At 48.9% G+C, this 15916-nt stretch overlaps 1 protein-coding gene across 2 annotated transcripts in view; it reads right to left on the bottom strand.

Annotated features, from left to right (window-relative positions):
* Positions 1–1335: 1335 nt before the first annotated feature.
* LOC137357562 (phospholipid scramblase 2-like) overlaps positions 1336–15916 on the bottom strand; it is a 72956-nt gene continuing 58375 nt past the window's right edge. For both annotated transcript variants that reach the window (XM_068023983.1, XM_068023982.1), the window contains 2 exons: positions 4221–4382; positions 1336–3453 (listed from right to left, as the gene is read on the bottom strand). In XM_068023983.1, coding sequence (XP_067880084.1) covers positions 3394–3453; positions 4221–4382 — 222 coding nt within the window. In that variant the 3' untranslated portion in view covers positions 1336–3393. The remainder of the gene's footprint in view (positions 3454–4220; positions 4383–15916) is intronic.

Genomic DNA, 15916 nt, shown 5'->3' with positions numbered 1-15916 from the left:
CCTCGAGAAGCTGAGTGGCTTCCTCAGCCATATAACCACATTGCAGTGGGTCCGGAGTCACATGGAGACTATACTACTGTGCCCTACGTAATATGCATAATATGAAAGTGCTCCATGTAAAGAGTGTTTTAATAATGATTTTAGGAAAACAGATGCTTGATCTTCCTGCCACTCTCCACAAACATTGCCTCCTAGAGGTGAGGCACCAAACACACCCTGAGCTGCACCCGGACCCCTGTTTGAGAACCACGGATCTAGTGATACCAATTCCGGGGTTAGAGATTAATCTCCAGGAAAGTGGTGCGAGCAACACCCCCCCCCAGGAGGAAAAGAAATTGTAGAGGGCATGAAAAAAAGGTGGGGGTTTTTTTTTTCAAATATCCACTTTGAACACTTTGGTTTATTAGTTACAAACATATTGCAAAATGGGGACAGAAAGGCGGTTGGACTGACAGTCAAGAATCATCCAATCAGGTAACGCAGAAAGGGTTGGCTGTCCAATTGGCGGTGGGAAGGCAGGGCTCCGTGAGGATGGACAGGTCGGGCGACCAATGGCGGGGGCGCGGGGTGGTCTGAGGCGGGAGGTCATGTGACAAAACCGTCCCAGAATCCATCCAAGCAGAGTTGGCAACTCATCTGTTGACAAGGACTTTCCTGATGACGACCCAAGGGTTTCCGTTTGCTGACTCGGATGCGCGTCCTGCTGCAGCCTGAGGTAAAGTTCAATACTGTTTATTGTCTTATGTACACTTTGGGGCTCTGTTGCAAAGTGTAGAGTCCAAGACTTTCTGTAAAGGAACAATTGCAAGCAAAAAATGTCTCGTAAACTTTGGTATCCAGAATATTTGGCTTGTCGAGCACAGTCGCACAAATGAATCCAAGATGGCACCTCCTCCCCACCCCCACCTCAAAGTCTAATGGAACACAATTTTTCTTCTTCTTAATTCAGGCCTCACTCCCACTGGAGGCCCAGCCAGGGAAAAGGTAATTCCAGCTTTTCTGAATCAGAACAGGGCCTGTCTTGAGAGGGAGTTAATCAGCCGGGAGATTTGATTGGATCGGTTGGGAATAGCAGCACCCATCGCCTCTCATGCCCACTCCAGAGTCACGCAAGAATGGTCCATTGTCTTCTGATGGTTGATGGAATCTGCTTTACTCTCTCTTCCCACGTGTCCTTGCTCCTGGGAGCCTCTCCCCTTCTCCTCACACTCTCCTCTTCACCTCACTCTCTTCCCCTCACCCTCTTCCCTTCCCCTCGCTCTCTCCCCGTCCCTCCACATTCTCCTTTGCCCCACATTCACTCTTCCTCTTGCTCCCCACTTTTTCCCCACACATTTCCCCCTTCCCCTTGCTCACTCCCCTTCTTTCCTCTCTCCTTTAATCCCCTCCCCTCTTCGCATATCTCTCACCAGCAGTTTCCAATTTCTCACATTGTCTTTCTGTTCTTTATTGCCTTGAAAGAGTTCTGTATTGTTGGTTTTGACTTAGCACTTGGGTTTCTTAAGCTTTGTGGAGACACCATATTTGGGAACTCTGCACAGTGAAACAGTGAGTGATCCTTATCCTGCTGAATAAACAGTGACTCTGGACAGATACACAGTGAGTAACCCTTACCCTACTGAATAAACAGTGACTCTGTACAGATACACAGTGAGTAACCCTTACCCTACTGAATAAACAGTGACTCTGTACAGATACACAGTGAGTAACCCTTACCCTACTGAATAAACAGTGACTCTGTACAGATACACAGTGAGTAACCCTTACCCTACTGAATAAACAGTGACTCTGTACAGATACACAGTGAGTAACCCTTACCCTGCTGAATAAACAGTGACTCTGTACAGTTACAGTGAGTGACCCTTACCCTGCTGAATAAACAGTGACTCTGTACAGATACACAGTGAGTAACCCTTACCCTGCTGAATAAACAGTGACTCTGTACAGATACACAGTGAGTAACCCTTACCCTGCTGAATAAACAGTAACTCTGTACAGTTACAGTGAGTGACCCTTACCCTGCTGAATAAACAGTGACTCTGTACAGATACACAGTGAGTAACCCTTACCCTGCTGAATAAACAGTGACTCTGTACAGATACACAGTGAGTAACCCTTACCCTGCTGAATAAACAGTGACTCTGTACAGTTACAGTGAGTGACCCTTACCCTGCTGAATAAACAGTGACTCTGTACAGATACACAGTGAGTAACCCTTACTCTGCTGAATAAACAGTGACTCTGTACAGATACACAGTGAGTAACCATTACCCTGCTGAATAAACAGTGACTCTGTACAGATACACAGTGAGTAACCCTTACCCTGCTGAATAAACAGTGACTCTGTACAGATACACAGTGAGTAACCCTTACCCTGCTGAATAAACAGTGACTCTGTACAGATACACAGTGAGTAACCTTTACCCTGCTGAATAAACAGTGACTCTGTACAGATACACAGAGAGTAACCCTTACCCTGCTGAATAAACAGTGACTCTGTACAGATACACAGTGAGTAACCCTTACCCTGCTGAATAAACAGTGACTCTGTACAGATACACAGTGAGTAACCCTTACCCTGCTGAATAAACAGTGACTCTGTACAGATACACAGCTAATATCCCTCACCGACTGTGATCAAAGGAAGTGATGATGCAGGATTTTTTTTGGCCGGTGATCTGAAGTTGCCAGGTTTGGTTGCGTTCCTCAAAGGCATTGGTTGGACTGTGCAGATTAGAGAGCAGACCCATACTCTGGATTCACGAAGACCGGGATTAGGTTGCTCAATCTGAAGCGGAAAAGCTGGGGCGCAGTCCAGAAATTGTTCCCAACGAGTCCCAGTCTGAATAAAGAGCAGACACGTTGAGTGGATGGGGGAAGAGAATATTTCTTTGGCGTTGGGCTTTGTCCCCCATTCCACTCTTCGATGGTCAGTTCTGCAATGGACACTCAGCACGGCGGGCGACGTCATTGGCCAGGAATGTTCTTTGATTTTCAGGGTGGACTCCAACACAGCCTGTCTTCTGCTGTAATCAATGTGCAAGGAAGGCTTTTGTCTTTGGAAAAAAACTTTGGGCAGGGGACTAGATCCTGTTTTTTTTTTTTGGGGTGATAAAATGAGATGGACTTGTGCCATTAACTGGCACATTGGGTTTGCCTCAAAGGAGCCAGTTCCTTTTGCAAGGCCGCAGTGCCAACCCTCCCCACCCACTCATTGAGGATAACGTCAGTCCGTGGTGGAAATCACCTCAGGTCCTGTGTAAACTCGGCGGTAATTTGCTCCCTTTTCCGTGCCCCCTCTCGTTGTGGATAGGGCATCAGAGTCCCATTCGAAGGCCGCAAAAATTTGTCTTTCCCTCTTCGCCACGTTGGCTCCCAGTCGGCAGTGCCAGTCTACTGCCACACGCCATCACGCTGTTTGCTGCTTTTGCCTCTCTCGAAGAACATGAAGTCCTGCGGAGGGATGAAAAAGAGTGACAGTCACGTGGGGAGACTGGAGAAGCTGGGACTGCTCTTAAAGCAGAGGTAGGCCGAGAGGAGATTGGGTAGACGCGTTCAAAATCATGGAAGGGTTTAGACAGGGTCAATAAAGAGATTACAATGGGTGAAAGATCATTGAGCAGAGGGCACAGATTCCAACTGATTGGCTAAAGGACCCAGACCAGAGGCAGCACGGGGAAAAAGGATTGTACGCGATGAGGTGGTTGGCATTCACTGCCTGATTGGGCGGGGGGGGGGGCTCCAGAATCGCCGTCAAAAGGGGAATTGGATAAATACTCGAAGGAGGGGAACTTGCTGAGATATGGGGAAAGAGCATGGGACTAAATTGATTGCTCGTTGCAAGAGCCAGCACAGACTCGATGGGCCGAACGGCCTCTTTCTCTGCTGCACTATTCCATTACTGTATCGTGAGCACGCCATTTCCCAGCCTATTCCTGGTCCGCCAGAGAAGTAATGGAGCAGATGAACGTCCATTGAGTGTCTCCCCATGGTTGGGTCTGTTTGTGCTTGCAACCATAAACACTGTGCCAGAGGAAGGGGCTGTGTGTGGCTCAGTGTGGCCACCACAGCAGGGTTGAGGAAGCTGCTACACCTTGTACCTCCAAAGGGTATAGATGGTGTGCAAGCCCTGTCTGTCGCTGTGGGCAAGTGCAGATGCCCACGTTGCTGCCACTGTGGGCAGGATATGGCGGAACGAGCATGCAGTGCCTGGTACTTACGATGAGAAAGCAGGCACCGATCAGCACCGCCTTCAACTTCACGTTGAGGCCCATGGGGAACTGGACTCCGAAATTGTCAGCGTCAGTTAACGCCTCCTTCAACAATCCACTCCACTGCTTACTGATCCGCCCAATGCCCCTCGACTCGTCTGGCGGCTTCACCTGCAACACATAAATCGAGTGCCAAACGATGAGGGTTCACCCACTGTGATATACCCCACACCCCTCACTGTAACACTCTGATATACCCCACACCCGTCACTGTAACACTCTGATATATCCCACACCCCTCACTGCAACACTCTGATATACCCCACACCCCTCACTTTAACACTCTGATATACCCCACACCCCTCACTGTAACACTCTGATATACCCCACACCCCTCACTGTAACACTCTGATATACCCCACACCCCTCACTGTAACACTCTGATATAGCCCACACCCCTCACTGTAACACTCTGATATACCCCACACCCCTCACTGTAACACTCTGATATACCCCACACCCCTCACTGTAAACACTCTGATATACCCCACACCCCTCACTGTAACACTCTGATATACCCCACACCCCTCGCTGGAACACTCTCTGATATACCCCACACCCCTCGCTGTAACACTCTCTGATATACCCCACTCCCCTCACTGTAACACTCTGATATACCCCACACCCCTCACTGTAACACTCTCTGATATACCCCACACCCCTCACTGTAACACTCTGATATACCCCACGCCCCTCACTGTAACACACTCTGATATACCCCACACCCCTCACTGTAAACACTATGATATACCCCACACCCCTCACTGTAACACTCTGATATACCCCACACCCCTCACTGTAAACACTCTGATATACCCCACACCCCTCACTGTAACACTCTGATATACCCCACACCCCTCACTGTAAACACTCCGATATACCCCACACCCCTCACTGTAACACTCTGATATACCCCACACCCCTCACTGTAACACACTGATATACCCCACACCCCTCACTGTAACACTCTGATATACCCCACCCCCCTCACTGTAACACTCTGATATACCCCACACCCCTCACTGTAACACTCTGATATACCCCACACCCCTCACTGTAACACTCTGATATACCCCACACCCCTCACTGTAACACTCTGATATACCCCACACCCCTCACTGTAACACTCTCTGATATACCCCACACCCCTCACTGTAAACACTCTGATATACCCCACACTCCTCACTGTAACACTCTCTGATATACCCCACACCCCTCACTGTAACACTCTGATATACCCCACACCCCTCACTGTAACACTCTCTGATATACCCCACACCCCTCACTGTAACACTCTGATATACCCCACGCCCCTCACTGTAACACTCTGATATACCCCACACCCCTCACTGTAAACACTCTGATATAGGCCACACCCCTCACTGTAACACTCTGATATACCCCACACCCCTCACTGTAACACACTGATATACCCCACACCCCTCACTGTAACACTCTAATATCCCCCACACCCCTCACTGTAACACTCTAATATACCCCACACCCCTCACTGTAACACTCTGATATACCCCACGCCCCTCACTGTAACACGCTGATATACCCCACACCCCTCACTGTAACACTCTGATATACCCCACACCCCTCACTGTAACACTCTAATATACCCCACACCCCTCACTGTAACACTCTGATATACCCCACGCACCTCACTGTAACACGCTGATATACCCCACACCCCTCACTGTAACACTCTGATATACCCCACACCCCTCACTGTAACACTCTGATATACCCCACACCCCTCACTGTAAACACTCTGATATACCCCACACCCCTCACTGTAACACTCTCTAATATACCCCACACCCCCTCACTGTAACACTCTGATATACCCCACACCCCTCACTGTAACACTCTCTGATATACCCCACACCCTAACTGTAACAATCTGATATACCCCACACCCCTCACTGTAACACTCTCTGATATACCCCACACCCCTCACTGTAAACACTCTGATATACCCCACACCCCTCACTGTAACACTCTCTGATATACCCCACACTCCTCACTGTAACACTCTCTGATATACCCCACACCCCTCACTGTAACACTCTGATATACACCACACCCCTCACTGTAACTCTCTGATATACCCCACACCCCTCACTGTAACACTCTCTGATATACCCCACACCCCTCACTGTAAACACTCTGATATACCCCACACCCCTCACTTTAACACTCTCTGATATACCCCACACCCCTCACTGTAAACACTCTGATATACCCCACACTCCTCACTGTAACACTCTCTGATATACCCCACACCCCTCACTGTAAACACTCTGATATACCCCACACTCCTCACTGTAACACTCTCTGATATACCCCACACCCCTCACTGTAAACACTCTGATATACCCCACACTCCTCACTGTAACACTCTCTGATATACCCCACACCCCTCACTGTAAACACTCTGATATACCCCACACTCCTCACTGTAACACTCTCTGATATACCCCACACTCCTCACTGTAACACTCTCTGATATACCCCACACCCCTCACTGTAAACACTCTGATATACCCCACACTCCTCACTGTAACACTCTCTGATATACGCCACACCCCTCACTGTAAACACTCTGATATACCCCACACTCCTCACTGTAACACTCTCTGATATACCCCACACTCCTCACTGTAACACTCTCTGATATACCCCACACCCCTCACTGTAAACACTCTGATATACCCCACACTCCTCACTGTAACACTCTGATGTACCCCACACCCCTCACTGTAAACACTCTGATATACCCCACACCCCTCACTGTAACACTCTCTGATATACCCCACACCCCTCACTGTAACACTCTCTGATATACCCCACACCCCTCACTGTAAACACTCTGATATACCCCACACTCCTCACTGTAACACTCTCTGATATACCCCACACCCCTCACTGTAAACACTCTGATATACCCCACACTCCTCACTGTAACACTCTCTGATATACCCCACACCCCTCACTGTAACACTCTGATATACCCCACACCCCTCACTGTAACACTCTGATATACCCCACACCCCTCACTGTAACACTCTCTGATATACCCCACACTCCTCACTGTAACACTCTCTGATATACCCCACACCCCTCACTGTAAACACTCTGATATACCCCACACCCCTCACTGTAAACACTCTGATATACCCCACACTCCTCACTGTAACACTCTCTGATATACCCCACACCCCTCACTGTAAACACTCTGATATACCCCACACTCCTCACTGTAACACTCTCTGATATACCCCACACCCCTCACTGTAACACTCTGATATACCCCACACCCCTCACTGTAACACTCTGATATACCCCACACCCCTCACTGTAACACTCTCTGATATACCCCACACTCCTCACTGTAACACTCTCTGATATACCCCACACCCCTCACTGTAAACACTGTGATATACCCCACACTCCTCACTGTAACACTCTCTGATATACCCCACACCCCTCACTGTAACACTCTGATATACCCCACACCCCTCACTGTAACACTCTCTGATATACCCCACACCCCTCACTGTAAACACTCTGATATACCCCACACCCCTCACTGAAACACTCTGATATACCCCACACCCCTCACTGTAAACACTCTGATATACCGCACACCCCTCACTGAAACACTCTGATATACCCCACACCCCTCACTGAAACACTCTGATATACCCCACACCCCTCACTGTAAACACTCTGATATACCCCACACTCCTCACTGTAACACTCTCTGATATACCCCACACCCCTCACTGTAAACACTCTGATATACCCCACACCCCTCACTGTAAACACTCTGATATACCCCACACTCCTCACTGTAACACTCTGATATACCCCACACCCCTCACTGTAACACTCTCTGATATACCCCACACCCCTCACTGTAACACTCTCTGATATACCCCACACCCCTCACTGTAACACTCTGATATACCCCACACCCCTCACTGTAACACTCTGATATACCCCACACCCCTCACTGTAACACTCTCTGATATACCCCACACCCCTCACTGTAACACTCTCTGATATACCCCACACCCCTCACTGTAACACTCTGATATACCCCACACCCCTCACTGTAACACTCTGATATACCCCACACCCCTCACTGTAACACTCTCTGATATACCCCACACCCCTCACTGAAACACTCTGATATACCCCACACCCCTCACTGTAAACACTCTGATATACCCCACACCCCTCACTGTAAACACTCTGATATACCCCACACCCCTCACTGTAAACACTCTGATATACCCCACACCCCTCACTGTAACACACTGATATACCCCACACCCCTCACTGTAACACTCTCTGATATACCCCACACCCCTCACTGAAACACTCTGATATACCCCACACCCCTCACTGTAAACACTCTGATATACCCCAGACCCCTCACTGTAACACTCTGATATACCCCACACCCCTCACTGAAACACTCTGATATACCCCACACCCCTCACTGTAAACACTCTGATATACCCCACACTCCTCACTGTAACACTCTGATATACCCCACACCCCTCACTGTAACACTCTCTGATATACCCCACACCCCTCACAGTAACACTCTCTGATATACCCCACACTCCTCACTGTAACACTCTGATATACCCCACACCCATCACTGTAAACACTCTGATATACCCCACACTCCTCACTGTAACACTCTGATATACCCCACACCCCTCACTGAAACACTCTGATATACCCCACACCCCTCACTGTAAACACTCTGATATACCCCACATCCCTCACTGTAACACTCTGATATACCCCACACCCCTCACTGAAACACTCTGATATACCCCACACCCCTCACTGAAACACTCTGATATACCCCACACCCCTCACTGTAAACACTCTGATATACCCCACACCCCTCACTGTAAACACTCTGATATACCCCACACCCCTCACTGTAAACACTCTGATATACCCTACACCCCTCACTGTAACACTCTGATATACCCCACACCCCTCACTGTAACACTCTGATATACCCGACACCCCTCACTGTAAACACTCTGATATACCCTACACCCCTCACTGTAACACTCTGATATACCCCAAACCCCTCACTGTAACACTCTGATATACCCCACACCCCTCACTGAAACACTCTGATATACCCCACACCCCTCACTGAAACACTCTGATATACCCCACACCCATCACTGTAAACACTCTGATATACCCCACACCCCTCACTGTAACACTCTCTGATATACCCCACACCCCTCACTGTAAACACTCTGATATACATACCCCACACTCCTCACTGTAACACTCTGATATACCCCACACCCCTCACTGTAACACTCTCTGATATACCCCACACCCCTCACTGTAACACTCTCTGATATACCCCACACCCCTCACTGTAACACTCTGATATACCCCACACCCCTCACTGTAACACTCTGATATACCCCACACCCCTCACTGTAACACTCTCTGATATACCCCACACCCCTCACTGTAACACTCTCTGATATACCCCACACCCCTCACTGTAACACTCTGATATACCCCACACCCCTCACTGTAACACTCTGATATACCCCACACCCCTCACTGTAACACTCTCTGATATACCCCACACCCCTCACTGAAACACTCTGATATACCCCACACGCCTCACTGTAAACACTCTGATATACCCCACACCCCTCACTGTAAACACTCTGATATACCCCACACCCCTCACTGTAAACACTCTGATATACCCCACACCCCTCACTGTAACACACTGATATACCCCACACCCCTCACTGTAACACTCTCTGATATACCCCACACCCCTCACTGAAACACTCTGATATACCCCACACCACTCACTGTAAACACTCTGATATACCCCAGACCCCTCACTGTAACACTCTGATATACCCCACACCCCTCACTGAAACACTCTGATATACCCCACACCCCTCACTGTAAACACTCTGATATACCCCACACTCCTCACTGTAACACTCTGATATACCCCACACCCCTCACTGTAACACTCTCTGATATACCCCACACCCCTCACAGTAACACTCTCTGATATACCCCACACTCCTCACTGTAACACTCTGATATACCCCACACCCATCACTGTAAACACTCTGATATACCCCACACTCCTCACTGTAACACTCTGATATACCCCACACCCCTCACTGAAACACTCTGATATACCCCACACCCCTCACTGTAAACACTCTGATATACCCCACATCCCTCACTGTAACACTCTGATATACCCCACACCCCTCACTGAAACACTCTGATATACCCCACACCCCTCACTGAAACACTCTGATATACCCCACACCCCTCACTGTAAACACTCTGATATACCCCACACCCCTCACTGTAAACACTCTGATATACCCCACACCCCTCACTGTAAACACTCTGATATACCCCACACCCCTCACTGTAAACACTCTGATATACCCCACACCCCTCACTGTAAACACTCTGATATACCCTACACCCCTCACTGTAACACTCTGATATACCCCACACCCCTCACTGTAACACTCTGATATACCCTACACCCCTCACTGTAAACACTCTGATATACCCTACACCCCTCACTGTAACACTCTGATATACCCCACACCCCTCACTGTAACACTCTGATATACCCCACACCCCTCACTGAAACACTCTGATATACCCCACACCCCTCACTGAAACACTCTGATATACCCCACACCCATCACTGTAAACACTCTGATATACCCCACACCCCTCACTGTAACACTCTCTGATATACCCCACACCCCTCAATGTAACACTCTGATATACCCCACACCCCTCACTGTAACACTCTGATATACCCCACACCCCTCACTGTAAACACTCTGATATACCCCAGATCCCTCACTGTAACACTCTGATATACCCCACACCCCTCACTGTAACACTCTGATATACCCCACACCCCTCACTGTAAACACTCTGATATACCCCACATCCCTCACTGTAACACTCTGATATACCCCACATCCCTCACTGTAACACTCTGATATACCCCACACCCCTCACTGTAACACTCTGATATACCCCACACCCCTCACTGTAACACTCTGATATACCCCACACCCCTCACTGTAACACTCTGATATACCCCACACCCCTCACTGTAAACACTCTGATATACCCCACATCCCTCACTGGAACACTCTGATATACCCCACACCCGTCACTGTAAACACTCTGATATACCCCACACCCCTCACTGTAACACTCTCTGATATAACCCACACCCCTCACTGTAACACTCTCTGATATACCCCACACCCCTCACTGTAACACTCTGATATACCCCACACTCCTCACTGTAACACTCTGATATACCCCACACCCCTCACTGTAACACTCTGATATACCCCACACCCCTCACTGAAACACTCTGATATACCCCACACCCCTCACTGTAAACACTCTGATATACCCCACACCCCTCACTGTAACACTCTGATATACCCCACACCCCTCACTGTAAACACTCTGATATACCCCACACCCCTCACTGAAACACTCTGATATACCCCACACCCCTCACTGTAACACTCTGATATACCCCACACCCCTCACTGTAAACACTCTGATATACCCCACACCCCTCACTGTAAACACTCTGATATACCCCACATCCCTCACTGGAACACTCTGATATACCCCACACCCCTCACTGTAAACACTCTGATATACCCCACACCCCTCACTGTAACACTCTCTGATATAACCCACACCCCTCACTGTAACACTCTCTGATATACCCCACACCCCTCACTGTAACACTCTGATATACCCCACACTCCTCACTGTAACACTCTGATATACCCCACACCCCTCACTGTAACACTCTGATATACCCCACACCCCTCACTGAAACACTCTGATATACCCCACACCCCTCACTGTAAACACTCTGATATACCCCACACCCCTCACTGTAACACTCTGATATACCCCACACCCCTCACTGTAAACACTCTGATATACCCCACACCCCTCACTGAAACACTCTGATATACCCCACACCCCTCACTGTAACACTCTGATATACCCCACACCCCTCACTGTAAACACTCTGATATACCCCACACCCCTCACTGAAACACTCTGATATACCCCACACCCCTCACTGTAACACTCTGATATAACCCACACCCCTCACTGTAACACTCTGATATACCCCACACCCCTCACTGTAACACTCTGATATACCCCACACTCCTCACTGTAACACTCTGATATACCCCACACCCCTCACTGTAACACTCTGATATACCCCACACCCCTCACTGAAACACTCTGATATACCCCACACCCCTCACTGTAAACACTCTGATATACCCCACACCCCTCACTGTAAACACTCTGATATACCCCACACCCCTCACTGAAACACTCTGATATACCCCACACCCCTCACTGTAACACTCTGATATACCCCACACCCCTCACTGAAACACTCTGATATACCCCACACTCCTCACTGTAACACTCTGATATACCCCACACCCCTCACTGTAACACTCTGATATACCCCACACCCCTCACTGTAACACTCTGATATACCCCACACCCCTCACTGTAAACACTCTGATATACCCCACATCCCTCACTGGAACACTCTGATATACCCCACACCCGTCACTGTAAACACTCTGATATACCCCACACCCCTCACTGTAACACTCTCTGATATAACCCACACCCCTCACTGTAACACTCTCTGATATACCCCACACCCCTCACTGTAACACTCTGATATACCCCACACTCCTCACTGTAACACTCTGATATACCCCACACCCCTCACTGTAACACTCTGATATACCCCACACCCCTCACTGAAACACTCTGATATACCCCACACCCCTCACTGTAAACACTCTGATATACCCCACACCCCTCACTGTAACACTCTGATATACCCCACACCCCTCACTGTAAACACTCTGATATACCCCACACCCCTCACTGAAACACTCTGATATACCCCACACCCCTCACTGTAACACTCTGATATACCCCACACCCCTCACTGTAAACACTCTGATATACCCCACACCCCTCACTGTAAACACTCTGATATACCCCACATCCCTCACTGGAAAACTCTGATATACCCCACACCCCTCACTGTAAACACTCTGATATACCCCACACCCCTCACTGTAACACTCTCTGATATAACCCACACCCCTCACTGTAACACTCTCTGATATACCCCACACCCCTCACTGTAACACTCTGATATACCCCACACTCCTCACTGTAACACTCTGATATACCCCACACCCCTCACTGTAACACTCTGATATACCCCACACCCCTCACTGAAACACTCTGATATACCCCACACCCCTCACTGTAAACACTCTGATATACCCCACACCCCTCACTGTAACACTCTGATATACCCCACACCCCTCACTGTAAACACTCTGATATACCCCACACCCCTCACTGAAACACTCTGATATACCCCACACCCCTCACTGTAACACTCTGATATACCCCACACCCCTCACTGTAAACACTCTGATATACCCCACACCCCTCACTGAAACACTCTGATATACCCCACACCCCTCACTGTAACACTCTGATATAACCCACACCCCTCACTGTAACACTCTGATATACCCCACACCCCTCACTGTAACACTCTGATATACCCCACACCTCCTCACTGTAACACTCTGATATACCCCACACCCCTCACTGTAACACTCTGATATACCCCACACCCCTCACTGAAACACTCTGATATACCCCACACCCCTCACTGTAAACACTCTGATATACCCCACACCCCTCACTGTAAACACTCTGATATACCCCACACCCCTCACTGAAACACTCTGATATACCCCACACCCCTCACTGTAACACTCTGATATACCCCACACCCCTCACTGAAACACTCTGATATACCCCACACTCCTCACTGTAACACTCTGATATACCCCACACCCCTCACTGAAACACTCTGATATACCCCACACCCCTCACTGAAACACTCTGATATACCCCACACCCCTCACTGTAACACTCTGATATACCCCACACCCCTCACTGTAAACACTCTGATATACCCCACACCCCTCACTGTAACACTCTGATATACCCCACACCCCTCACTGTAAACACTCTGATATACCCCACACCCCTCACTGAAACACTCTGATATACCCCACACCCCTCACTGTAACACTCTGATATACCCCACACCCCTCACTGTAACACTCTGATATACCCCACACCCCTCACTGTAACACTCTGATATACCCCACACTCCTCACTGTAACACTCTGATATACCCCACACTCCTCACTGTAACACTCTGATATACCCCACACCCCTCACTGAAACACTCTGATATACCCCACACCCCTCACTGTAAACACTCTGATATACCCCACACCCCTCACTGTAAACACTCTGATATACCCCACACCCCTCACTGAAACACTCTGATATACCCCACACCCCTCACTGTAACACTCTGATATACCCCACACCCCTCACTGAAACACTCTGATATACCCCACACTCCTCACTGTAACACTCTGATATACCCCACACCCCTCACTGAAACACTCTGATATACCCCACACCCCTCACTGTAAACACTCTGATATACCCCACACCCCTCACTGAAACACTCTGATATACCCCACACCCCTCACTGTAAACATTCTGATATACCCCACACCCCTCACTGAAACACTCTGATATACCCCACACCCCTCACTGAAACACTCTGATATACCCCACACCCCTCACTGTAAACACTCTGATATACCCCACACCCCTCACTGAAACACTCTGATATACCCCACACCCCTCACTGTAAACACTCTGATATACCCCACACCCCTCACTGTAAACACTCTGATATACCCCACACCCCTCACTGAAACACTCTGATATACCCCACACCCCTCACTGTAAACACTCTGATATACCCCACACCCCTCACTGTAAACACTCTGATATACCCCACACCCCTCACTGAAACACTCTGATATACCCCACACCCCTCACTGAAACACTCTGATATACCCCACACCCCTCAATGTAAACACTCTGATATACCCCACACCCCTCACTGAAACACTCTGATATACCCCACACCCCTCACTGAAACACTCTGATATACCCCACACCCCTCACTGTAACACTCTCTGATATACCCCACACCCCTCACTGTAACACTCTGATATACCCCACACCCCTCACTGTAACACTCTCTGATATAACCCACACCCCTCACTGAAACACTCTGATATACCCCACACCCCTCACTGTAAACACTCTGATATACCCCACACCCCTCACTGAAACACTCTGATATACCCCACACCCCTCACTGTAAACACTCTGATATACCCCACACCCCTCACTGTAAACACTCTGATATACCCCACACCCCTCACTGTAACACTCTGATATACCCCACACCCCTCACTGTAAACACTCTGATATACCCCACACTCCTCACTGTAACACTCTGATATACCACACACCCCTCACTGTAAACACTCTGATATACCCCACACCCCTCACTGTAA

Source organism: Heterodontus francisci, chromosome 48 (assembly GCF_036365525.1).
Source record: "Heterodontus francisci isolate sHetFra1 chromosome 48, sHetFra1.hap1, whole genome shotgun sequence".
In the NCBI taxonomy this organism is placed as follows: domain Eukaryota; kingdom Metazoa; phylum Chordata; class Chondrichthyes; order Heterodontiformes; family Heterodontidae; genus Heterodontus; species Heterodontus francisci.
Note: the sequence above shows the minus strand (reverse complement) of the source record. Positions and strands in the feature narration are given on the sequence as shown.